The sequence below is a fragment of the Sander lucioperca genome, chromosome 12 (genome assembly GCF_008315115.2).
Source record: "Sander lucioperca isolate FBNREF2018 chromosome 12, SLUC_FBN_1.2, whole genome shotgun sequence".
Taxonomy (NCBI): Eukaryota; Metazoa; Chordata; class Actinopteri; order Perciformes; family Percidae; genus Sander; species Sander lucioperca.
Window position 1 is genome coordinate 24176328 of NC_050184.1, and position 27551 is coordinate 24203878.

The 27551-nt window shown below is 41.3% G+C and overlaps 4 protein-coding genes across 5 annotated transcripts; all 4 read left to right on the plus strand.

The window, feature by feature from the left end:
- The first annotated feature begins 36 nt into the window (after positions 1–36).
- lrrc23 (leucine rich repeat containing 23) lies at positions 37–5014 on the plus strand. Of its 2 annotated transcripts, none has more exons than XM_031316521.1 (8): positions 37–532; positions 2204–2313; positions 2465–2585; positions 2690–2831; positions 3067–3197; positions 3333–3469; positions 3726–3791; positions 3878–5014. In XM_031316521.1, exons 1-8 carry the CDS (start codon positions 440–442, stop codon positions 3984–3986), a joined length of 909 nt encoding a protein of 302 aa, XP_031172381.1. In that variant the 5' UTR covers positions 37–439; the 3' UTR covers positions 3987–5014. The 2 variants fall into 2 exon arrangements, with proteins under 2 accessions (XP_031172381.1, XP_031172379.1); XM_031316519.2 differs by having other exon boundaries at positions 40–532; positions 3587–3791.
- tktb (transketolase b) lies at positions 4906–12948 on the plus strand. Its single transcript, XM_031316518.2, has 14 exons — positions 4906–5187; positions 7319–7436; positions 7537–7650; positions 7749–7846; positions 9402–9593; positions 10392–10519; positions 10616–10812; positions 11078–11242; positions 11522–11678; positions 11763–11893; positions 11986–12069; positions 12173–12269; positions 12420–12539; positions 12776–12948. Exons 1-14 carry the CDS (start codon positions 5081–5083, stop codon positions 12946–12948), a joined length of 1881 nt encoding a protein of 626 aa, XP_031172378.1. The 5' UTR covers positions 4906–5080.
- A 3644-nt stretch (positions 12949–16592) lies between these two features.
- On the plus strand, positions 16593–18173 carry LOC118496492 (mitotic apparatus protein p62-like). The gene is made up of 3 exons (XM_036008378.1): positions 16593–17287; positions 17598–17752; positions 17940–18173. Exons 1-3 carry the CDS (start codon positions 17050–17052, stop codon positions 18171–18173), a joined length of 627 nt encoding a protein of 208 aa, XP_035864271.1. The 5' UTR covers positions 16593–17049.
- A 119-nt stretch (positions 18174–18292) lies between these two features.
- si:dkey-32e6.6 (extracellular matrix protein 2) lies at positions 18293–27434 on the plus strand. Its single transcript, XM_031316871.2, has 7 exons — positions 18293–18529; positions 19009–19124; positions 20689–20821; positions 20896–21053; positions 21249–21388; positions 26181–26507; positions 26997–27434. The coding sequence occupies exons 1-7, from the start codon at positions 18475–18477 to the stop codon at positions 27172–27174; spliced, it is 1107 nt and encodes a 368-aa protein (XP_031172731.2). The 5' UTR covers positions 18293–18474; the 3' UTR covers positions 27175–27434.
- The last annotated feature ends 117 nt before the right edge of the window (positions 27435–27551 follow it).

Sequence of the window (27551 nt, forward strand, 5' to 3'; positions counted from 1 at the left end):
TATATACAGTCTATGTGCTCATCTTGCGGCTGTTACGTTTCCATGGCAACAACAACAAATGCAGTTTTTGGTTTGCTCGGTCAGACATCAACTGCAGTTGGTTTTAGTTTAACACCAATGTTAGCTTCTAGCTACTTCCTACGATTGCTAAGTAAGTTAACGTTGTTTGTTGCATTTCGGTATATTTATAATAGTTGAAATGTTCAGTTACAAGGTTAACATTAGCTAGCTACTGTAACTTGGCAGGCCTTGCAACAGTCCCATAAAGTACTAACGCTAGCTCCAGCTAGTTTAGTTACGTTAACACAGTGAGTTCTTACGACGCTTAAACTCCATGCAGTGTGACTAGCTAGCTAGTTAACCGCTTGTCAGTTGAGTTACCAACTGGTCCGCTGCAGTGACCCGCCACTTTTTGTGATAACGAGCCAGATTGACCAGAATGTCTGACATGGATGAAGACGCAGTGTTGTCCGATGGAACGTTAGAGGGAGAGGAAGAAACGCATCAAGAAGGACCTGGAGAGGACGAGAAGGTATAACGTTAATATGAAGATGTGCACACAAGTGCGGCCATTAAATGTATGTCCCATCTTTGCAAATAGTTGGAAGTTGTATTCTGGTCAATTGCGTGCAGTTTATATCGTTATTTTTTTTTTTTTTTTGCAAAAACTTTGTAACGTTAACTTTGTTACTGCCATAGGATGCTGATTTAAGCAGGTGGAGTAAACAAAGTCACTCTATTCCCTTACAAATCCCAGGTCTCCTCTCATTACCGAGCTACCCCAATTATAGGAAGCCTCTCCAAGGCCCCAGAACTTGTCAAATGTCATGAAATGCATTAAAAAAATATGTTTGGGTGGCCAGGTTTGCTCAAATGGTAGAGCAGGCGCACATATATAGCTAGAGGTTTACTCGACGCAGCGGCTGCGGGTTCGACTCCGACCTCACCTGCGGCCCTTTGCTGCATGTCATTCCTCCTCTCTCCCCCTTTCATGTCTTCATCTGTCCTATGGAAATAAAGGCCTAAAATGCCCGAAAAAATAATCTTTAAAAAAAAAAAAATGGGAATGTAACGTTACACCTTTTAACTGACAAGATGGAAGGACTTTATTATCTAGCTAATCATTACTCCCCAACACGCTAACAATAAAATATTAAAGTTTATATGGATGCTTACGTTTACAGTTAGCATTATTGGTGACACTTAAAATAAGGTTACAAATTAAATCATATACTGTACTTTACTGTAATGCTCAACTAATTTACGACTCATAAATTCCTGTTACTCACCATTTACAAATGATTCAGTCTCAATGACTGTGATTAGTTCACACTTCATCAATTAAGGAATGTTAATTCACAGTTACTTCATACATTAAGTGATATGCGACCAAATTAGCAGCATTCCAGTTACATAAAAGGTAATTTCAGACCCATGCCTTTGCTATTACTACCTATTCTGATAAAATATATATATATATATATATATATATATATATATATATATATATATATATATATTTAATCCCAGTCCATTCTCCTCTTACAGTATTTGTCAATTGGCACCTGCTACATGATTTTAGTTTTAGTATATTATTCTCTATCACATTTCTTTTAACAACAAATAAAAAAACAAAACAACTTATGCTCCACTCAGGTTGTAAATGTGGCATCTGATCTTATATTTCTTTGAGTATAGGTACTATTCTGCTTTCAGAAAGGCTGAGCAAATGCATGGGTCTGAACTTTTATGTAATTGGAATCCAGCTAATTTGGCTGCATATCAATTAATGTATATGAAGTAACTGAATTAACATTACTTAATTGGTGATCTATTAAGCGTGAACTAATCACAGTCATAGTGACTTGACCATTTGTTGATGGAGAACAACAGGAATTCATGATACAGCCTTAATTAATTCATGCATTAAATCGTCATGAGTCATGCATTAGTTAAGCATTACTTAAGTATATGATTTGTATCATTATAAAGCGTTAATAGTAAGTAGCCTAATTCGGAATTTCTACGCGTGCTGAGGCTCTATTTATGGCTAAAAAGTAATAGGTGGTTTAGTAGCTATCGTATAGAGGGGCTTTTGTCGCATACACAAACATTGATGGGTCCTGTTGAACATTTAATCCCCTGAGTTAGCACCACCAACAATTTGGACAAGTATAATCATATGATGTCTTCCCTCTCACAGGTACAGGTTTGCCATTTGACCCAAGAAACCATAAGTCAAGGGCTCTCATTGCTGTGCCGAACAGGAAATGGTCTAGGACATGCATTTGTCAAAGTGGACCTAAAAGACAAGTAAGGGGACAAAAATACATGCAAAGCAAAAGTGGCTGCCTTTATCTCTCTGTAACTTTAAATTCAGGTTATCTTCCTGTAATTGTAATAATCTCTTTGATTTTATCTATACTTCATATAATTTTCCCTTTGTCTTCACCGTACTCCTCAGAGGACTGAATGGCATTGCCGCAATCAGCAGTTACACTCACCTCCGTTTTCTGGACTTATCCAACAACCACCTTATTGATCTTGCTCCTCTGGCATCTCTGACTCAGCTGCTCTGGCTGAAGGCAAGCACCTCTCTATTCTTATTGATTTAGAAAAGGACATCACTGGGGCTGTCAGTATCATTCACTCTAACTGATGGCAAATCTTGAATGCAACTCTCCTGTAGGTTGACAATAATGCTGTATCGTGCTTCAAAGGGCAACCTTTCGCTCAGTTGACCTACCTGCAGTGGCTGAGTATGGCAGTGAACCGGCTAATAGACCTGGATGGCCTGGTCGGGCCTGCCTTGGAGATCCTCAATCTTACAGGTTGGTCTGTTGGTTTAATGTCAGGATAAGTAGTGGCACTATGATATAAATGAGTGATGTATTAAGCTAATCCAGAGTTTCCTTAGGGAAGTGATAGGACACAGGAATTATGTATTTGATCAGAAGGAGGTTTACTATATCCCATGTGTTATAGTCTATACAGTATATAACAAACTCTGCCTAGTGTTTATTTTTGGAAAGTCCTTAACATGACATTTTAAAACCTCTCTAACAGGTAATGGTATTCAGAGAGTGAACGGCCTTCAGAGTGGCTGTTTTGCCAACCTGGTAACTCTAGAGCTGAGGGGAAACCACTTGGAAACCATTGATGGCATCAACCTTCCCAACCTGCGACGATTATATCTGGTAATAAAAGCACTATAATTTATAGCACTAACACACTTGATGAGATGAATCCATTAACACAAGCCTTAATAGCCATGCACCCATGTAATGACCCAGAGAACAGAGTGCCTGTAACTATTCTTGCTCTCTGTTCAGGCCCAAAATTTTATCAAGGATCTGAAAGGTTTAGAAAGGCTAGAGCGCCTCACCACCCTTCATCTTCGAGACAACCAGCTAGATACTCTGGATGGCCTCAGCCCCAACATGAAGTGTCTCCAATACCTCAATGTCAGGTACACATTTGTATCACAACAGGACAGATCAGAGCCTGTCATCAATTCAGTAAAACACCAAATAAAATTATATAAGCCAGATTATATATTCCATATACTTCTGTCTCTCCCCCTTAGAGGCAATGCAATTTTAGATGAGAATGCCCTGCAATGCCTTGGGCTTGTGTCAAAAACTCTGCGGGCTTTGGTCCTTTCTGAGAATCCTCTAGTGGAAGCGACAGACTACCGGCTGAGTGTACTGATTCTTCTGCCACAGCTGGAGCGACTTGACAAAGATCTTGTCTCCCCGGAGGAGAGGACTGAGGCCCGGGAGAGAATCAAGGTAAAACTAAAAAACATCTTATTTCTCAATGTGGCGTGGTAACACATCAATGGCTGGTTGTTTTAATGGCATGTATGTCATTTCAGGAACTTAAAGAAGAGGAAATATCTGAGCCACAAGAAATGCAATGATGGCCAAAATGAGGAAGTGTTTTACTTCCTTAAGAACACAGGCTTGGTGTGTATAGGTGGGTGACTGTGATTGTGTTGTATGAGAAGCATTGCATATCTTGTATAATGCACTTTGTATCTGTAAGTGTGTACAAATAGGGTTGCTTGTGTCATGTTCTTACACTATTACAGCCAATCTATTTTTTTGAACAATACAATAAAAACTAAACATGTCTAATGCATCCATTGATATGTACAAATGCAAGTAATCAGCTAAAGTCACAAAGCAATGTATCAGTGACCAATACATAAGAAATGAGGGAGTATTTGTGTTTCTAGACAAACTGTTCTGTGTTTCCCTGAGTAAGGATGAGAGGGCAAAATCTGACACCATTTCCCTGTTGGCAGTCATCCAGCTTTAGCCTTAAGGGAACAGTGACATGCAATGGATATGTATGAAAAAATCACCATATGTGGTCTTTACTGTCCACCTAAGTACAAAGTGTGTACATTGTATCGGATAATGCAATTGTCTCTGATTAATAGTAGTAATCTTAAATTATCAATAATATTTCGACACCTCACCATCATACTTTTGCCAAAAAGAAGGAACCTATACAATATTTCATAGATAACTTGGCCAAAACCAAGACAAATTAAAAGAAATCACCTTAATGAAAATATTGCCCATTTTATTAAGTCTGTAAGTGGTGGGTGCAATTTCTTTCGTTGTAGGCTATTCCCTGATAATTTCCCAACAAATACATGAACGTTACCTAGTTCTCCACATTGTGGCTACCTGTTAAAATACTCGTGTTTTATGTCCATAGATTGGTGATTTGCTGATTAAAAGGTGAAATGATAAGAACTAAGTCACCACAGATTTGTAACTTTAATGAGCTGAAAAATGATTTGTGAAAGCAGCGCCTCATGCGCAACTAGCCCCACAGCTGTTCCTCCAATGACTGGATTAGGTGGGAGTGGCAGTTAGAGGAGACATAAGTCCATTCCTCAATGGTTCCTCCTCCTCCTCGGTTGTACTTGCATCGGGTAGCTAGCAGCGGCGTGGCGCAGCTTTGAACCTACTACCCCAGGAAGCAGCAGTGTGATTAAAAGAAGAAAAAAAAACATAATTTGCTTTTCAAGGGGACGCGGTTCTCAAGAAATAATCCAGAAACCATGACTAGCTACCACAAACCCGATGAGAAAACTCTGCAGGGGCTGAAAGACGTCGCTAACAAGCTCAGGATCCACTCCATCAAGGCGACATGCGCCTCTAACTCTGGGTAAGTAATTTAAAGTTATTTTGGCTTGAGTTATTAAAACGGCTAACGTTACCTACGAATAAAATGTAAATGCAATATATGACGTTACTGTAGAGGACGCACGTTTTACCTGTGGGTGCCCGGTTAACGTTACACGTGCTGCAGATTATCTTCACGCGGTGGAAAGCGTAGCCACAGCAGATCGCTAGCAAGTAGTTATACACCGTATACACGTTTCGTTACTTGGTAAATTAAATTTGTCTGGGTCCGGCAACGCTTAGAGTAGCATAAGATAACAATTTGTGCCATGAATGACAGCGTCTGCGTCGATAGTTAGGTTATCAACAGTCAGTACAATCTAGCTGAGAATTAATGCTAGATTGTATTCTATGCAGTATGGTACTATCAGTGTTGCTGGATGAAACTTTGACTATTAGCACCGACCTGCTTCTACTAGCTAACAAGAAACCACATGATCATGTGAAAGGTGAATCGCGTGCTCCGTCAGACGCTGTAATTTAAAGTTGCAGCTGCCGCTTAAAATTACTATAGACAAGTACACAAATGCACACCAGTTGCAATTGCTTTCAGGAAATCCACGTACGTGTCTTAATATGATAACCAGAAAAGTGGCTAGTCAAAAGGACACCGGCCTGTACGTTAGTATTGCTTCATCCTAAACGTCTGAATTCCCAGAACGTTTTGGCAACCTAAAGTGTTTCTCTTCAGTTACTATAACGTTAGATTGAACTAGGTCCAAGCGGGAATGGTTTCCTTGTTGACAGGGGTGTATATATCTTTATAGCTTCTGTAATGTAGATATTATTTTGTCTGGCCCTTGTCCTCCTAGTATTCTGTCGATACATGATCTGTGTACACATCCAGAACTTCAATATACTTCAGAAGGCAACATAAATGCTGCCCGTAATTCGAATAATGCGATTTGGATGGCTCTGTCCCAATTACCTGCTGTCACATGTTACCATCACCCATCTGTTCAACTTGTGGTAGAGAGGACAGTTTTGGACTAAAACTTTTTTTCTTTTAGTTTAGCTAAAATAAGACCATGTAACACATTTTGTAGTGTTTTTTTTGTTTTTTGTTAATTGTTTAATAGAATCCAGCATCTGAACCAGGTAAGCAATGGGGGAAAATAAACCAGATTTTTAAATATGCAGTCAAGGACCACAACTTTTGTTAAATGCAACATCTGTCAACCATTTGGCCAGGTACATCCCATTTAGATTGTCCTCATAGTTCCAGTATGCTGGCATTGTGCAATTTTTAACTTACTCACTTACGCAACTGCAACCTTCAAAAGAGTGTTTGGTAAACCTGTTTCTTACTTCCTTGTGGTCAACTGACAAGGAAATAGACAAATTATGTCCTGAATATCATGACTGTGAGGCATGCAATGTTTTGATATTGTCTCCATTAAGAAATGATGATTTTGATTTGATATGGCTCATTACACTTCAGTATCTGATTGCTTTTGTTACGGCTTTTATGAGTTTACTTCAGTTTATTTCTCAGCAGGTTATCGCTCAACAAATGGACATTGGGTAAACAGGGCACTGGGTTTTTAATTAAATTTAACCGTGACCATGGTGTATGTTTGAACAAGATAACTGTGTTTCAGCATGGTTGAAATGATGCCATTTGTAATTTAACCCAATAGGAAAGCGGAGATGCTGTTGAGTAATGTTGGATTTCTAAACATTTCGATTACAATACTCAGACCACTGTGCTGCAACTAACCGCTTCACAAGTTTATTTGTCTTTTTTTAAATTTTATATATATATATTTTTTTTTTTAAGTGCTCTGGAGTGTGGAAACATAACTGATGTGATCATGTTGCAGATTAACAATATTGACTGATATTCCTAATCCCAAAAGAAAGGATGCGCTATTTAAAACAATCATTGCTTGCCAAATGGATCCTTTTTTAAATGCCTTTTCAGGAATGACCAATTGTGGTACATACATTTTTTTTCTTATTGTCAAACTAAAACAAAGTGTGGATTCCTGGATGTAGCAATACATGCATGTAGTATGTGCATGGTGTGTGGATTTTGTTTTCAATACTTTTTTTTTTTTTTTTTTCCTATCTGTAAACTGTTCTCAACAGACTTGTCTCCATTCTCTCCCTAGTCACCCCACATCATGCTGCAGTGCAGCAGAGCTCATGTCTGTGCTCTTCTTCCACACCATGCGCTATAAGGCAGATGACCCGCGCAACCAATGTAACGACCGCTTTGTGCTCTCAAAGGTTGGCATGCATTTCTTTGTTTATGAGAGAGATTGATATTCTTCAGTTGGTCGGCGCACCTGAGATTTGGTATCGCCATTGTGTCCCCCTGTGTCTCTAGGGTCATGCTGCACCTGTCCTGTATGCTGCCTGGTCAGAGGCTGGTTTTGTGAAGGAGTCTGATCTGCTTAACCTGCGCAAGATTGACTGTGACCTGGAGGGGCACCCCACACCAGTAAGTCAAGAATCCCAAATTTCTTTCTGGTGGATTATGTACAGTGACTTTCTTTGTCTAACTTTTTTTTTTTTTTTTTTTTCTTCCCTTCTCTCTAGAAACTGGCTTTTGTTGATGTGGCTACAGGATCTTTGGGACAGGGTCTCGGGGCTGCCTGTGGGATGGCCTACACTGGCAAACACTTTGACAAGTCAGCGTATGTATACAAAAACTGTGGATTCATAAGAGGTTCAAAGACTCAATCCTGTTTTTTTTTTTTTTTTTTTTTTTTTTTAATAATAGATGAGCAACTTAAAATTGAACAGGATTCCATCTGTTGGAATGTATTAATATTCTTTGACAATAATACTGTTCTTTTTCTAAGGAAAAATTATGCCCCAATATATTTAAGGTAGTTTGTACCTCGAGCCTCGCACAGACGATACAAAATTATTTGAAGCTTTATCGGATTTGTCCACAATGTAAGGGTTCAATAAATAGTTCCTAACTGGGATGGAGCAGTTAACCGATTTCACTATCCGCGCCGTTAATCGTAAAGGCTCCACTACAGTGTTAACTGACTGCAAGCTATGTGTAGCGGTGTGTGCAGTTATTCGCGTCAGTATTGACTGTCAGTGACAGTGGCTCTCAGTGGTGGGATAACTTACTGCTGCAATTTAACATTATATAAAGTTGGCAAACACCAGGAAAATACAGAGCAGAGCCAGCCCTCAACCTCAGGACAGCTGCAATGGGGAATTCAACCCAAGTTGGTAAGCTTGCTAGTGACTTTATTGTTTTTTTTTTTTAACGTTAAGTGTTTGTTAGCTTGGTGAGGTTACCAGTTAGCTAATGTTAGCCTGTTTAATGTTAACAGTAACGTTACAGTTAACAGCTAACGAGTCAGAAGCAAACGTTTCCGTTTACAATGAGCGAGCTGACGATAGTGTTACATTCATACGAGTCAAAACTCACAGCTCAAACATGTCACTGACGTTAACACTAAACGTTACTTACTTATCACCTGTGGGACATAAGGCTGCAAAGATCTATCCATTGCATTTATTCCTTGGCAACATGCTGCACATCTCCCTGTGACAGGTGCATCTTGTCTAGCAGCTCCAACTTTTAGACACACCAGCTAGCAGGACCCAAAAAGGGCCAACTTCTTAAGGAGGACAGCACTGTTGCCAACTTGGCCTTTGTTTGTGGTGTGATTGATTCACCTCTAGTCTCTAATCTTTTTAGATTAATTTAAATTAAAAAGGTTGATCATATAATCCTTTTCAAAACATTCAAAAGTGTTACGGTTATTTGTTTCAAAAAGCCGGAATAAACGCATTAAAATCTAGAGTGTTCATGGAATTTCATACATTAGCAGTGAAATTAATTAATGCATAATAATTGCGAAACACAATTATTTTTCAGACTATAATCATACCAACCAAATCTAATCGTTGCACCCCTATTTCTAACTACTTAATGGGGGCAAACGGTACAGGTGGAGATCAGTATGAATTGCTGCTTCTAATTTGTTTCTGGTTCAGAACCAGTGATGGGGCTCATGACTAGTTTCATATAGCCTAGATCGAATATGTTCGTCACTCAAGACCAGTGACTTATTCTATGCTGAGCGGAGTCTGACGACCTTTCACTTTCCCATGGGTAGGCCACCCATCACGAATCTCAACTCAACAGACTTATTAATCATGTAGTAACCACTGTTAATTGTTCCATTCATCATTGTTTCCCCTTTCTACATTGTGTTGTAGTTACCGTGTGTATTGCATGATGGGTGATGGAGAGTGTTCAGAGGGCTCAGTGTGGGAGGCCATGGCCTTTGCCTCCTACTACAAGCTGGACAACTTGGTGGCTATCATGGATGTCAACCGGCTCGGTCAGAGTGAGGCTGCACCCCTGAAGCACGACATGGAGATCTACCGCAAGCGCTGTGAAGCTTTTGGGTCAGTAACTTTGACTTTCCATTTGTCCACTGTTATCTAAATCTCTAGAAAACAGTTTGACATGATGGCCTCCTTTTTTTTTGATTTTGTCATATTTGTATGCATGTGTATAATCAGGACCTTACTATCAATCTGTTCAAAAGCTGGGTTTTAGGTTGCTTTCACACCTACCTCGTTTGGTTCATTTAAAATGAACCCTGGAGCTTTTGGTTGGATAGTCCAGTTCGTTTGTGCTGGTGTGAAAGCTCATCCGAACTCTGGTCCGCTTGAAAACGGGTCTCGGTTCGCTTCCAACTGAGCTAGAGTTATCATCACTACACGATGTGGACCAAAACAGAGCATTTACTAGCCTGCAGTTTCAACCTTGCACACAATTTACAGACTTGTGTATGATTTAAGGGATGATAACTTTCAAATCCATAAGCTGTTCTGAGCACACATCGCTGGTCATGTGTGACAACACGTCATCTCTCTTTCTCCTTCACTCGCTCTGTCAGCTGCTCATTGTTCGCCTTCTTCTAAAATATTCGAAACCCTAAAGCAGAACCAGAAAACTGAAGACATAAATCTGGTGTTGCTCCATTATTTCTGAGAACAGAAGTGTCTGTGAGTTTTGGATATTCTGTCCAATAAACGGCGACCGTCTCGATTGCGTGATGTGTTTACAGTGTTTGGTGCGTTTTGACAGTGCAGTGTGAAAGCAAACCGAACCAAGTGAAAAATGCAATTATATTTTGTGTTTTGGTTTTATGTTTGTAATGTTGGTATGCTGTTAAAACTGAGCCATTGTTTGTGTAGATGGAACACGTATGTTGTGGATGGACATGATGTCGAGGAGCTGTGCAAAGCTTTCTGGCAGGCTCAGCAGGTCAAGGACAAACCCACTTGCATTGTAGCCAAGACATTCAAGGGCAAGGGACTCAAAAGTAAGTCTGGCTCCCATATGGGAATATTTTATTTACTGAACTATTGTATTCTATTCTCTGAATTTGATTTGAGACTTGTTCATCCCTTGGCTGTAGATATTGAGGATCTTGATAATTGGCATGGAAAGCCTATCCCTAAGGACAGGGTGGATGACATCCTAAAAGACCTGCAGGCTCAGATCCAGGTCCCCAACAAGACCCTGTGCCCTGAACTGCCCAAAGATGACACAGCACCTGCAGACCTTAGCGCCATCTCTATGCCGTCACCCCCAGCATACAAAAAGGGAGAAAAGGTACATTTTTACTTGTCACTTGCGTTCCTTTTTATTGCAGGCTAATGTGATTAGATTGTCAGACACTTTAAATGGTCAATGAAAATTCACTGATACCACTGTTCAGCATAAGTTTCTTGTTTGTGTAGTGGGTGGCTGCCTTGCCTAATGCTAAAATAAGCACCTGAGATAACCTTTAACCTACATGTTGAATATTGTTTGTTGTATTCATTACGTTTTTTGTTAATCTCTGATGCTTACACTCGTTTCCTTCCTGCCCTGTCAGATGGCAACAAGGCGTGCATACGGCCTGGCACTGGCCAAGCTGGGCCAGGCAAGCAAGAGAGTGGTGGCCCTCGATGGAGACACCAAAAACTCTACCTTCTCAGAGACCTTCAAGAAAGCCTTCCCTGACCGCTACATTGAGTGCTTCATCGCTGAACAGAACTTGGTACACAATATTTCAGTCTTCATGGATGATTAAATGCTGTTGCCTCATTTTCAGTTGCTAAGTTACAGACGTTGGACTTGATTAGCTCAAACTTGAAATCGGGATAAACTTGGCTTACGCTTAACTCTTCCATAATGTGCTCCAAATTGGTCTGAACTCTTACTGTTTATTCTCTAGCATAATAATCCCAGCCTCTCACTACTGCTTGTCACTTGTGACCACGTAATCCGTTTCCTGTCATTAAGACTAACCCTGATTAACGGTCTTTATTTGCTGCAGGTGGGAGTGGCCATTGGCTGTGCCACCCGTGACCGCACCGTTGCATTTGCCAGCACGTTTGCTGCCTTCTTCTCTAGAGCCTATGACCAGATCCGCATGGGAGCCATCTCCCAGTCAAATGTCAATCTGGTAGGGTCCCACTGTGGGGTCTCCATCGGTAAGTTTTCTGCTGAAGCATCACTAGTTTTCTTACAGGCCAGAAGTGTCCACTGTCCCCTAACTGATCTTCCTCTGCCTTCAGGTGAGGATGGTCCTTCCCAGATGGCCCTAGAGGACTTGGCCATGTTCCGTGCTATCCCAACATGTACTGTGTTTTACCCCAGTGATGCCGTGTCCACAGAGAAAGCCGTTGAGCTGTCAGCAAACATTAAGGTTGGTAGGCCACCTTGTGGTAGAGTTTGTCCAGTAAATTGTTTTCACAATGATGGAAGTTGCATTTTTATGTTGTAACTCTATATTCTCAGGGTATCTGTTTCATCCGTACCAGTAGACCAGACAATGAAGTCATCTACTCTCCAGATGAGAAGTTTGAAGTGGGCCTAGCTAAGGTAATGATCAATGCAAAGGTTTTACACATACTTTTACACCAAGTAGCAACAAAGATATGGAAATAGCCAGCAGGCAAATGTATATACACTTCTACTTAACCAGGTGGTGCGCCAGTCTGACAGTGATTGTGTAACGGTGATTGGAGCTGGTGTTACTCTGCATGAGGCCCTTGCTGCTGCGGATATGCTGGCCCTTGAAGGTAAACTCACATTGCCCTCTAGTGGATAGATATAGTCATTGAGGCCCACATTTCATTACTACCATCCACAAGCCATGTTCTGGTAATCCAGGGGATCAGCTGCTCATTTGGCTAGTATGGTCTGATAAACATCTCTGTTATTTCCTGTAGGGAAGAAGATCCGTGTGATTGACCCGTTCACTATCAAGCCTCTGGATGCCTCTACCATCCTGTCTAGTGCCAGAGCCACAAGGGGACAGATAATCACTGTGGAGGACCACTACAAGGAGGGTGGGTTGTTTTCCGTTTTTGAATGTCCTGTTGAAGGGTTCTCCAGTCATGTACCATAGAGGTTTGAGAGTTTGCAGACTGATTCTTGCCAAAGAATACACCAAGGGCCATAAGTAGTGAGTAGTGTTTCTCAGTGGTGGTGTTTAGTGCAGAGTATTCTCGATCTACCCGGGTCTGTTAAGAGAGCATAATCATCCCTTGGTGATTTGAGCTGATGGTCTGTCTCCTCTGTCCAGGTGGTCTTGGTGAAGCAGTGCTGTCAGCAGTGGGCAAGGAGCCTGGCATCGTTGTGACCCGGCTGGCAGTGACCGGGGTTCCCCGCAGCGGAAAGTCCCAAGAGCTGCTGGACATCTTCGGCATCAGCGCCAAGCACATTGCTAACGCCGTGCGTCAGACCTTTGCAAATTAAGGACCACAATTTATCTCTCGCTTGCCGCTCCATTCCATCTCAACCAACTTGCAGTTACCTGGCATGATCACGTGAAGACCTGTTAACTTTTTGTGCCCATGTGCCATCTTGTGGCTTTGATTAAAGCAACACTAGAGAACTTTTCCCGTTTCGGTTCCCCTACAGGTTGGAAGCGGAATTGTCCAATAGGTCTCATTCGAACTACAAATCCGCTACCCGATCTGGCAAACTTGCGTAGTGCAGTTATAGCCATTGGAGAGACTGAAAGCGAATGCGGAAGTGCCGTTCATCCTGTTACGAGTTGATGAACCACTGAAACGATTTTGGAAACATTATTTTAAGTTACAAAAAGTTCTCTAGTGTTGCTTTAAAGTGCTGTGTGCTAACCCCGTATTGTTATTACTACCACAGATGGAGAGGGATGAGAAGGGAGTGTGTGACAGATGGAATAATGTGAATTACCAGTAAGTCACAGCTAAAAATAATGTGTAGTAGCCTACCAGTAAGTCAGAGCAAGCAGTTGAGTAACCACCGTTCATATTGAGTAATGGTATATCACAGTTTATGGTTAAAGTACAGTATGTTTAATTATTTTTCATGTGCAAAATGTCATTCCAGCAGCAGTAAGTGATAACAAGAGCGTTGTAGTTACTAGAGGGCTCCAGCAAGGAAAGAAACAGTAAGACATTTGAGCTATGTTGCGGTGCACGTCTCCTCCTCCCTTCAGTCATTACACATATAATCTGAGGAGAGTTTGTGTCTGTGCGTCTTTCATTCAACTACTCCCCTTTTCAGGGCTTTTACATTTTGTCTCTGGGGAGCCCCAGACACCAGTGCTGGACATCCGCCTTGCCTTTTTTATTTGTGCTAGACAAGACTTATCATTATGCGAGACTCATACCTGAAAAGGGGAGTAGTTGAATGAATGATGCACGAACGCAAACTTTCCTCAGATCATGTGTGTAATGACTGAAGGGACGAGGCGACATGCACTGCAACATAGCTCAACAGTTTTACTTTCCCCCTGCTGGAGCCCTCTAGTAACTACAACGCTCTTATCACTTACTGCTGCTGGTGTTTTTGCACTTTGCACATGAAAAATAAGAACATACTGTACTGTAACAACTTTAACCATAAACTGATACCATTAAAATGTGAAAATGCCAAAAGTACTCAATATTAACCCTCAACTGCTTGCTCTGACTTACTGGTAGGCTACTACACATTTTGCTGTGACTTACTGGTAATAGACATTCCATCTGTCACAAGTGCAGTGTTAACGCCTGTAGTGTTAATATTACTCCCCCCGTTTGCAGCGTCTAGTACCCTCTTCTGCAACATTCCTTTCTTGTACTCTTTTTATCATGTTTTCCAAATGCCTTGCTAGTAGCTCAAACAAAAGCATCACAGAATACTGTAAATGTGGTATGCTGACAGCTTAACTTGCCAGCAGCTGTCCCGGTTCTGATCCATTGTGAACTGTCAGCCCACAACTTCTGTTCTGCATTCCAACCATTTTTTTTCACATTCCATACGACCATGCCTCATGTCTTCTCACTCGGCTGGCATTCATGCCTTTTTGTTTTGAAGAAGCACTGTTACTGTTTTGTCACACGTTATGTACTATCAGTTTTGTAGTGATCAGTCACAGCTTTTGAAGCTTAACTGTGGTAGAACAGTTTTCTTCTGGCAGTGTGAAAGTTAAACCTCTTAGTTATGAACCGTTGAGCATTCCTGGCCACAATGGCATCACACAATGTTACTGGCTTTCCAGGTCACTGGTGTCATCCTGTTCTACTTGTGTTGTACTGAATTAAAAAGATTAACCCAATGCCATTTTGTCTTTTTTGTTTGTGTGGGTTTCCCCCGCCCCACCCATGCGTATGGCTCTATGGGTGGCAATGAAGGTGGGCCCACAATTATCAGCTGGTTTGCAAATCAATTTCTCAGATATTCAGGATTCATGACTTTGGTGATCCTCTGAGAGATAGAGAGAGAGATATATATATATATATATATATAGATATAGATATAGATATAGATATAGATATAGATAGATAGATAGATAGATAGATAGATATTTCTCTGAGCGCTGCTAGGAGGTTTTAGTCTTCATTTCTTATTCAGAGAAATATGCCAACCTCTTATTGGATTGGCATCAAATTTTGGTTCCCAGACAACGTATTATACTGACTGATCCGCCTCTGCTTTTAGAAGGATTTCCATGACATTTGGTACTAACATTCATTGTGCATGGAGGATGACTTTGGTCTCTTTCTAATCAAATGGTACCACAATGGAGCTTACATTTGTAGTTTTTAAGAGAAATGTTTCCATCATGAGGTCAAAATCTCACCTTGTCCAATTTGGTTTATGATAAACTTGAAAAAAACAAACCTGTTCCCTCCAGCCTCACCTGGACTTAATGTTTTACTGCTAGCAAGTGTCAGCATGCTAATACACCAAACAAAGATGGTGAACATGGTAGGTTTGCACATGCCTGCAAAACAGCATGTTAGCATTTAGCTCAAAGCATCACTAGACTAATCAATTTACTGTTTATTAAATGTTTGCTTCATGTGGCTTTTACAGATAGGTGTTGTACATGTTGTAGAGCTGACAGAGAAACAAGGTAGTAAAGTTGTGCTAGTCCTTTGTGTCTTAAACCAGTCACTGAAGGTTAAAAATTAAAAGTTGGATGTATTGTAGGCCTCTGCACTTCACTGCAGTGGAAATTGTAAATCCAGGGTGTTGTCAGACTGGGGTTAAGGAAGGGGTTGAATGTGGTGAGTGGATTACTGCACATTCCTGTCAAGATTTAAATGAATAGTCTTTGGTCACATCACTATTTACCTTGGAAAAGCACATCAGGACCTGAGTGTTTCACTGTTGACTGTTAAGTTGTCCAATGTGCCATTTGGAATAAGTCTGGATTCTTCTGTCATCTCTGTCTCATCAGCTGATCTTCAGATGCAGAAAAATAAATTAATACATAACATTAACCTCATTGATATGATCAGAAATGATTATATTTTGGTCCTTGTTAATCACAGAAGCTGTCGTCCGGGACATGACAAAGCGCACACACACATTTTGACAGATTTAGTGTGTGTATATGTGGTTACTGAGCAAATAAAGAGGATTTGTCAGCAGGTTTCACCCCACAGTGAAAATCCCAGTTTGGCTCAACTCTCAGCCAGTGGCACCCGCTTGGCTTAGCATTGAGTGTGAGGATGTACACACTCCAGACTACATGTGTAAGAATCACAGTGTATCTACGTACAGACAGTATTATGCGTACAGAATGTAAAGACGGGCTCGTTGCCCACTTCTCAGAGGTCGTGTTTGTTTTCATACATAGATGCGCTAGAGTAGCTGTGCCAAACAAGGTTGGCTCCGACTGTGTGGTGAACTGTCTACCAACCCTGTCTCTTGTTTGGAAAAGGCCCAAGGTCAGTCTGATGATTCAGTCAGGAGAAAAACACAAAACTGACAGTGGATCACAAATGTATGTGTCAACCCACATGATAATGTTCGAATAGAATCTGTCACAGTTGTATGAAACTTCTTGTGTTCCAGTTTCTATCTGTGGCCCCCTGTCCGTCTTTTACTGTATCTCCTCCAAAAATCTCTGCTTTCCACCTAATGTTAGCAGACAGTTATGAAAGGGTGAGGAGACAAGGAGGAGCAGGGCGGGTCTGTGTATTTCATGGATGAACGAGGACCTTTATTAACAATGTGACAGCTTTTTTTTCTTCTTTTTTTTTTTTTACCTCTCCGCCTCCTAGATATTCCTTCCCATCCTCCTGCTCTTTCTTCATTTCAGTGTTCACTCTGAGTTGGGGGCATGTGCAATATGGTTTAGAACTGCTTTTGGCTGACTTAACAACAGAGAAACCACAGCACAGCCTTTGCTACAAGTGTTTATAGTGATGTATCCTCTCGTGTAAACTCTCACATCGACTGTTACTCAGAGTTCCTTTCCATTTTGCAATATTGCCTTCACTTTCTGTGGATTTGCATCATCCTCGCTTCTTGAAGATCTAAAAGTTTCGGACTTCTCTCTCTAGCTGCAACCGCTTAAACTGTAAACTTTCAACCATGCAGATGCCAAGGACATGGATCACGTTCATTTGTCTGTGTGGCACAGTTTCATGTGGACAAAACCTAAACTATTTGCACGACATGGATGCATACTTGGAAATGTCTTCAGAGTCACCTGAATTAAAAACGTCTTCAGAGTCACCTGAATTAGAAACAGCAGCCGTTCATCCACCAGGAGTTGATACAGGTGTGACCTTGTCAGACACATATGCTTTAAGTGTTACCCTCCCTGCTGGTAAGATCAGAGTTTTATCTTTCAAATGCTGCCTGTTTCTGTCTGCATGATCTTTGGCGCCGCATATATGGCGACTCGGTGTGTCTGTGCGTGGTGCTTTAATGTGACATGCACCTACAGCACCAGGACAAATTCCTTGTGTGTGTAAACGTACTTGGCAATAAAGCTTTTTCTGATTCTGATTCTGATTCTAATGCATGCTTTAATAACTGAAATAGTTTACGGTATTTCTGAATACAGCAGAGTGAAAAAACCTTTTTGCTACTTCATGTCTTTGTTTTTTTTCTGCTCTGCTTTATGACTGGTGAAGAAGAGAGTAAGGATGAGCATCTCCAAATGGAGGCAGAGGAGGAGAGTGAGCATCAAGGAGTTGATTTCAGGAAGCTGAAGGCTGGTAGAAGAAGGAGAGGTGCCTGGGGGAAGAGGAAGCACGCAGCTACAGTGGAGGCCACTGCGTATCGAATAGTATGTATGACACTTGTTCTACCATGTTAATACAAAAATGCATATTTTTAAATAAAGAAATAAAGAAATTGGCACATTTTAGGTTTTTATGTTGGCAGGTTTTTTTAAACATATTTTCACCCATGTTCACTGGCTGATTTGCTCCTTTTGTTGAATCATGTGAGTGACTTCCGGCTTCTTATTGCAGGCAGGGTTGGGGCGACCCCTGATGGGCTGGAGGAAGCGTGGGAGAGGTGAGGAGGAAACCAGTGCTCTAATGGCTACACTTAAGGAGCTTCATGCTGAAAAGCAGAGGCTGATGGATCAAGGGAAAGCAGAAGAGGAGGAGGAGGAGGAAGATGATGATGATGACGACGACGACGACGACGATGACGACGACGACGACGATGACGATGATGATGAAGAAGAAGAGGAGGTGTGAAGTTTAGTGCTTTACATAATTGATTCACCCATTTTAGTTAATTCATTTTCTGTCATGTAATTATTTTGGAATTCCCTGTCAGGAAGAGGAAGAAGAGGAGGAAGAGGAAGAAGAGGAGGAGGAGGAAGAAGAAGAGGAGGAGGAGGAAGAAGAAGAGGAGGAGGAAGAAGAAGAGGAGGAGGAAGAAGAAGAGGCAACTGAGCCTCCCAGCAATCAAACAGAAACACACTCCAGTTTTACAGAGTCTCCTCTCAGCGAGTGTCAGACTGCTGACAGAGAAATCAGCTGCAGGGGCATCGGCATGACTCACCTGCCAATCATCCATAACCTGCTGGCCACAAATCTGGACATGGCAGGTGTGTGTGATTGTGTGTGTGTGTGTGTGTCTGTGTGTGTGTGTGTGTGTGTGTGTGTGTGTGTGTGTGTGTGTGTGTGTGTGTGTATTGTGGTGGTAGATTCATCATACAAAATGAGCCATGTTTGTGCTCGGTGGGATGGTTTGAATAGAAGTGTACTCCATTAAAACCGAATATAGTAGCTCTGATTGCAACTTTGATTAATTGTTTTTTTTTAATAATCACTTTTATGTATAACAGTTGTTTTTGGCAAGATAGTGAACCATAAACTGAAAACTAAAATAACAAAGGTCACTGACTGACTATATTATTTACATAAAGAAAAGTTCCAGCAGAGATCTGTCAACATGACATGACCTGTGAGTCAAGTGAAGTCCCTAATCACACTCATGTGAAATGGCTTCACAAGCCATATTACAGTATATACTTCCACTACATCTACTACATCATATCTCTTACCATGCGATTTATCTTTAAAGAGAACAACATCAGAATCATCGCTCCACAAGTTTTCTCTGGTGTGCCGAACCTGGACACCCTGGACCTGAGCAAAAACAAACTGGATGATGAGTCATTCAGGCAAAACCCCCTGTCTGTGAGTAACACCTCTCTTCTTCTCTGTCAGTCTCAACAGTCCAGTCTAATACTCTGCAAGTACATTACACTCATAACGTTGTATACTGTATGTTTAATCATTCTTGAATGTATATCTTACTATCACATTAGGGTTCAACTGAGGGATACCTGTTCTTGCTTTAAAGCAACGTTACACAGTGTATGTGCCGTGTGATACAGATGCAAAAGGTCACATAGTGTCACATTGATGTGATGCACCCACAATCAGGCACATCCAATACAATCTAACTGCAGAGCTTCTGTAGTGCTAGCAGGCTCAAACCTGCAGTCCTAGACTTACCAGAATTACCAGTCCAGCCTGCTTGACCTACGGGCACTGTAACTGTTGTTTTTTTTATTTTAAATATATACTTAGTGTCATCACGTTTTTATTTGTCAAAAAGAGAAAAGCAAATAGGAGAAGCAGAGCCCAAAGGAAAACAACAATTTGCAATTTTGGTTACTACAGTAAGTTCTGTTTTTCGGTGCTGTCAAGTGCATGAAAAATCTTTGTTATGCCAAGATAGGGGAAATACATGATATATTAATTTACAAACCCATAAGGCTAAAATATGTTGATGTTTTAGAGCTATAAAACTGTATTTACTGCATTCGGTCTATTTTGCAGTATGCAAGCCAGCATGCTTTTCTGGTTATTCTGACCCATAATCCTTTGCACAGCATATATGAGCAAGAGGGTCAAAGTTCAAGGCGTAATATTATGAAGAAGTAGTGTGTCCCAATTGTATGCATGTATGCATCCAACAGTATGTACTTTGTAAGGGCAACTGCAGTACGTACTAACAGTAAAAAGTAAATATATGAGATTTGAAACCCTAAAGCTAAAAAAGCTTCCTCTTGTGGAGAATGCTAAATGTGAATGAGTGAGTTTGTGAGTTACAAGCCAGTTTTATAAGTCACTTTGCATGTAATTAAAATTAAAAGCAGGCTGTATCCTGTATCATTACAGTAATAAAAGAGCAGTGAAAATTGCATTAACTAATCCTTTCTAAGAATAACCTCTGGCCTAACCTCTAAATGACCACAGGCCAAACACAGATCCTGACCACACCGAGGCAGCCCACCACACTCTGACCAATCATTAGGCGCCACCATCAGCATACTCTTACAGTATTGGCTGGGCAGACCTGTTGGAAAACAGCTGCAGCCAGTGATGTGTGGAGAATAAAAGAAAATTATTTTTCGAGGAAGTTTTTTTTCTCTTTCTTTCTGCTCTCATCCCAGTAATGACAGAGGACTGATGGACTGGCTCGAGAGATGCCAAAGATTCAGTCCACTGCTTTTAGTTGACACACATCAACCACAGCGGCTCTCACTGAAGAGCCACACAGAGTGGCTTTTCTAAAAATACATGATAGATGGAAGAGATGCACAAATTTGGTGTATTTCAGTGAACTCTGGGATTGTGTCCTTCTCGGCAAGTCGGGATGGAAAATTATGGATTTGGAGACAAGTATTCATTTTGTCTGTTTTATCTTTCTGGCCGGTTCTCCCCTCTTTTTTTTCCGCTGCGTGTCATGTAGAACTTGACCTTTCTGAAGAAGCTGAACATAGATGGAAACCAACTCACCAGGATCCCAGCGCTTCCGCCATCTCTGGAGGAGCTCAAGATGAACAACAACAAGCTCAGTACACTCAGCCCTAACTGTTTTAAAGGTAGGATTTGTGTCTGTGTTCATGGAAGAGAAACGTCTTGTATGAAAATAATATAATTGAGTGTTCCCCACTAGGTTTGATGAACCTGTTGAATCTGGAGCTGGAGGAGAATACTCTCCATGAGGGCAGTGTGTCACCGCTAGCCTTCAGACCACTAGAGGGACTTTTGGACCTCCAGTTGGACAACAACCGCTTCCGTTACCTCCCTCTGGGCCTTCCTCCCTCTCTTCAGGTGCACTGGTTTCACTTTACTGCAGCATCTGGGGGAAATACTCCTCCTTAAAATGTATGAATCAGCTAAAGGAGGCAGCTGGGATTCAGACTTGTATTTAGGGTCTATTCAGAGAGCCACAAAGTGACATCAGGACAAGAATTGATGTCCCAAATGAGACATCCCTGTCTGTCTGTGGCCCTACTTTTCATTTAGGAGCTGGATATGAATGAAAATCTGATTGAGACGGTGACGGAGGAGGCACTGAGGGGCTGTGTCCATTTGAGAGTGCTGGACCTGAGTCACAACCTGTTGCATGAGCAAGGCATCGCTACCCGCGCCTGGACCCGTCTCAAGTACGTCCATCCAGCCAATAATGTCCTGCAGTTTCTCTATCAGCCACAAGAGGGTAGACTGGTGTTGTTTTGGATTCTAAACACTTTTGTTATCATTTTTAATGTTTAAACGGTTATCAGTCTGACAGATCAGATTTTTATTCCTATCATCAACATCACGCTCTGTTTCACTGCACATAAACCCACTTCTCACTGATTCACATGAAGACAGACACATTCGTTTTCTATTTTCTTCTTTCTTTCCCTCTGTCTATTTCTCACCCGCACCCCACACACACACACACACACACATGCACATACACACACACACACACACACACACACACACACACACACACACCACAAGCAAACATATCACAGAAGTTATGACAGCTGACATTGTGTACTTAGATGAGCGAGAGATTGAGGGCAACTGTGTGCCTGTATGTGTCTCTTTGTGTACATATGTTTCAATGTGTCTATGGTGCTGTGTGTGTGTGTGTGTGTGTGTGTGTGTGTGTGTGTGTGTGTGTGTGTGTGTGTGTGTGTGCGTGGGTGTCTGTGTGTGTGTGTGTTGTTTAAATATAGTGAATTCCAGTGGGTTTTTTTCTTTGCTCCCTGGGATCCTTGTGAACCACAGTGGGAGCTTCAGGGAAAACTGAGGAAAAGAAAAATGCTCAAGAAAGAAAGACAGAAAAGTGCAGTTGGAGAAAATTTGGATTGTATTTCATGACTGAATGATTATGTGAAAGAGGAAATAGAAATATGAAATTGGGGAAATATAGTCAGGGTAATTTTGACCGAAGAAATTATGAGATCTTGTAGAGAGATGATGTGGGGAAAAAAGAGAGTTTGAGTGAAATGCAGAAAGTTGAACGAGGCAGTGCTCCGAGGCGTCGCTTGACTTCTGACTCGAATGTATTTGACATCTGACACTTGACCTCATTAGTGGCATCATTAGTAGCACTCTTTCCATTGGCACTGCAGGCGTATTAGCTAGTCCTCTACTTTAAAAGCTTCCTTTAGCACTGCATAGACAAGAGAGTGGGGACAAATTGAACCTATTCAGCTGATACCTTAAAGGGCAAAGGTCATTAGCGAGACCCAAGTGGCATAAAACAAGACTCCTCCCTGTGTTACGATTGTATTTTAATCTGCAGACATATAATAATTAAATCCACTTTGAACTACATGTAAAAAATCTATTCATTATGCAGCTCGGCAGAGGTGTGTGGCAAAATAGACAGAGAGGGATTGAAACAGAATGAAAAGTAAATTGCTCAATGTGAAAATAAACTGCAGTCGGCTGGTTCTGGTTAGTGAAGTGCCTCTGTTCCATGTCATGCTGTCATTGTTATTGCTGCCTCCTGCTGGGGGTTCAGTGAGGTAAGAGTGGAGGATACAGGGGGTAAGAAGAAGCTGGGGAGTACAGTTTGTACCTGGGATCTGTTTCAGGCAGACCGGGCCGACCGCCAGTCACTTGCCTCATTATCTACCTTGTTTAATATATCTCATCTTTGGTCAGTACTGTGTTTAGATGCATGTAACCTAATATTATATAGGTGTTTAGATTTTCTGTTTCCCAGATCGCTTTTTTTGTACTCTTTTAACTTATCCCAGATCTGTCTTTAGTTTGTGTTCCTCTGGGTGTGTTTACTGCTAATGTGTGACCAGCGTGTAAGCATACGCACATGCTTAACAACTGGTGTAACTAATTAGACTGTAAGCACTACAGTTTTTAGGTTCTTGTACTTCAGTTTTTCCATTATATTGTACTTTATTCTTTAACTACACAACATTTCAGAGGAAATTATTGTACGTTTTACTACACTACAGCTTTAGTTACTAGTTATTTTACATACAAGATGTATAACATATTATATATCATATTTAAAAAAAAAAATTAAGTAATTAAGTAAGTAATTAATTAACTTTAAGTAAGTTTTTCTGATAATAGCTCTGAGTTTAATTTCAGTGATCTTTGGTTTTCATTTAAAGGTTTCCTCTTTGGTTTTCAGTCTGAAAAAGTATGTACACTATACTGTAACCATAAATATATTATACACTATGTACCACTGCAGTAAATTGTTAAAGTCATATTCTCCAGATGTGCTTCAGTCTGTTTTCAACAGATGTGACATATGGCCCAACATACTCCCAGATATCAGCTTACCGGTATGTTCAAAAATGTAGTGCAAACAGAAGCCTGCACCATAATGACTTGATGTAGCTGACTATCATCCATCCATCCATCCATCCATCATTTCAGTCTTGTTCTATCTAGCCTGCTTGGCACAGCCGCTCTGCCTGGCTACATTACCTATCCTGGTTAGGTTGCCAAAGTCCATAAACCAGCTTGTGTCATGCTGGCAGGGTGGGCTCGGCACAGATGGAACTGTGAGTATATGTACAAACCTCTCTGTGTGCTGGTTGCCATTAGAACCCAAAACCCTGAGGATGAGCAGACCATCAACTTGATTACTCCTGGCCATTGCATTGCACAAAAACATGGACACATTTGTGCACACAAACACAGTCTTGTGTAATCCTCACTTTTACTGTTTTAGCAATGAAGTAATCTTGGATAGAGAGTGCATGTGTATACCCATTTCTTTGAATATATGTACAGTATCAATGAATCAAATTCATACGCTTGTGTTTGTATATACATGTTCTTGGCACATCTCCGAGTATGTATATTTGCCTGTTTATGTGTTAGTGTTTCATCTTCACATCATGATTGTGTGTTGGTGTGTGCATGTGTGTGTAGGTGCCAGAGAGTGGGAGTGTTGAGGGTGGTGGACTCTGAGAAGAGAGGACTGTGTGTCCCTCTGCTCATTAATACCATGTGGAGCTCTAAGGAGCGGTGGACTGCTGCTGAGCTTCCTGGCAAAGATTTAGAATACAAATCAGCAGCTCACAACTGGTCTGAACTGGTACTGAGAAGCTGACAGAGCAATATATTTCAGGGTTTAAATTTCAAGCAGAAACCACATTTTCACAGCAATTCATAACTGCCACAACACATATAGGTTAGACAAAAAGCCTGCGGTGTGGCCAGTGAGTGTTGGCTCTTGTGTTTGTGTGTTTCGAGTTAAATCTGTCATTGTGCTCCCTCCCCTGTCTTAACTGTGCTTTCAGTAAAACATTTATGGTTGTATTAATGTGAAGTTTTAAAACATCTCTGTTAAGCAGAGAGGCATGCAACCAACCTCAGGTTTCCTGAAATCTATAGTGGACCTTGTTTGACCAAACTGAGGGAGGAAGGCCTCATGCTAATCATGACCTTTACTATGATACTGACAAATGATCAGAAGTTGCTTTTTGTAAACGTTTTGATTGATTTAGGGATTTTAACCCCTTATCGTTGACACACATCATCTATCTCATGGAAATACAAAACCCACAAAAACACCAGTGATTCATGTAGCCTGGGAGTTGCAAAGTTCAAGAGAGGCGAGTTAATGCAGAGGTCTTGCTGTAAGTCACCTTTACAAGGAGCAGAAATGCTGAGACACCGAAATATCAGTCAGACAGTCCAAGCGTCTCCTACATCCATAACCCTTCACTCTCTTTATCCTCATTGGTCCCTATTTCACTTCACTGTGTGGTCATTGGCTGGTCACCTTAGGGTGTTCTGAGCCCATTGGCAGTTTAATGTGGTCTATGAATGGCGGAAGAACAGGAAATGAGGTTACTCTCCCACAGTGAGCTGTGCTGTAAACTCACAACAGCTGTGTTGGAACTTCTAACAAAAACACTGAACCCCTGTACTGCATCCTCACCCCTGAAATCTGGTCCTCCCTCTATGGCTGTCTTTCTCATTCCCACAAACCAAACATTTGTATACCCCTTACCAAAAATCCCCCCTCAAACTGCCATGTTCTCCTACATTGTATTCCCCAGGCCCCATTATTTCCCCCCTGCTGCTCCCCCTGATTCCCCTGCAGCCGAGCCTCACGCTCTGCACTCTTGACTCCTTGCCTCCCCAACAGCGCTATGCAGGAGTCCATTAACTATAAAACATGAAGTCTGCAGTTAAATCAGAGTGGAAGTGGGCATCCATTATTATATCTAATCTAGAGCCCTGTAAAACATGCTAATGTTAAGCAGGTGTGTATAGTTCACCATGATCACCATCTTACTTAGCGTGTCGGCATGTTAACATTTGTTACTTAGCACTAAACACAGAGTACAGCTTGGGCTGATAGGAATGTCATACGTTTTGCAGGCATTTTGTCATAAACTAAAGTATTGGACAATGTGAAATTTTGACCTGATGGTGCTGCTAACTGAAAAGTCAGAGATCACCAAAGTTGTTAGAATTCATCCTGAATGGCACATGAATGGGTGTACCAAATGTCAGGGCAATCCATCCAATAGTTGTTGCATATTACTCAAAACCACAAATGTCAACCTCATGGTGGCAATAGAGTTAAAGTTGGGGGATCACCGATGTCTTCAGGATATACATTGTCTACTAACCATGAATGTCTGAACCACATTTGTGCCAATCCATCCATAGATGTTGAGATATTTCACAGGATGAGTGAAAACTCTGACCTACCAGTGGTGCTAGCAGAAAAGTCAGGGGATCACCAAAGTCAATAGGATTGATCCTCTGGGGACCATGACATTTCATGACAATCCATCTTATAGTTGTTGAGATATTTCAGTCTGGACCAAACTGTTGTCCAGGCTAGAGCGCTGCAGCTAGCATGGCTAAAACTATCTAAAAGTAGAATTTTCATTTGAAGGTCTTCTTGTAGATATCTGACTGAGATTCATGATTTGTCTGTTTGTGTCTACTCAGGTCCCTGGAGGCCTTGAACCTGTCCTATAACAGATTTACCTCTGTCCCAATGAATCTTCCTCGCCATCTCCATAAATTGACCCTCCAACACAACAACATCAGTCACATTGCTGCCTTTACGTTCCGTCACATGCGGTCCAATCTACAGTCCCTCCGTCTATCCCACAATGACTTGAGCAATGAGGGTATGGAACGAGTCTCTTTTGTTGGAACGTACCGCTCACTTGGAGAGCTCCTGTTGGACAACAATCGTCTGGGGGAGGTCCCTCGCTGCGTTCGACAGTTTAAGAACCTGCAGGTGCTGAGACTGGACAACAACCAGATCAGGTAGAATTGCCACTTTCCAGACAATTTTCAAAAGTCAAATGTGATTTATATAATGCAGGGATAAGCTATGCTTGTTTGCTTTTTACCCAACCCTGTCCTGATAACATTAGCTGTGCTAGTGCAGCTTCCTTTGGAAATGACTCTAAGGAGCTTGGCAACGAAGCAAAGAAGGATATCGCTGCACATTCAGTGTCTTATGCAAATGCATTTATTCAAACTAACATTTCAACAACAGTCCTCGTCAGCATAAAGATGAAGACAATAAACTATTGTTGGCAAAACTATTTTTCATTACTGTTGTGAACTGTACCAGACTCTGTGTCCCCTTTGATCTAACACAGTAACACTGGTAACCAAAGCACTTATACAGCTTTATGCAGTTCTTTGTGCATTTGGGGAAACAACAAATTAGCACTTGTGGAAGGAAAAGTGCAAAATGCAGCAGATGTAGTGTGTCTAAATTTAAGTGTACGTATGTTGTGGTTGCAGGCTGGTGAGGCAGTGGGGAGTGTGCCACCCTGGCAATTCTGGCTCCACCTTGGCTTCGATCCACTTGGAAAATAATCTGCTGGAGGTGGAGAGGATTCCCCCAAATGCCTTTTCCTGTCTCATTGATGCTCAAGGACTGGTCCTCTATCCACAACAGGGGCACTCATATGACCAATAGACTACACAGTGGGACGGACATACAATGACAGATACATAACCACAATATACGCATGTGCATCATGCTGATGTACAGCTACTCTATACTTTCTGGGTTTTTTCTGAAGGCAAGGTTTACAGAAAAATAGCTGTATTGTGTAGTTTGCTTAGTTAGTCAGCGCTATCATGTTATCATCCCTAACCTTATCTTTTTTCTTTCACATCTCACTTTTGACTAGGAAAATGACTGTAATGTTTTTGTATGCATTAAAGTAAATGTGTAATTTGCACAGTAATGGAAATAATCATTATGTAAAATGCTCTTGGAAGTGTAAAAGCATAATACATTGCAGTGGAATCCAGATCTGCTTTTCATTCAAGTATAAAGTATTTAAGTAA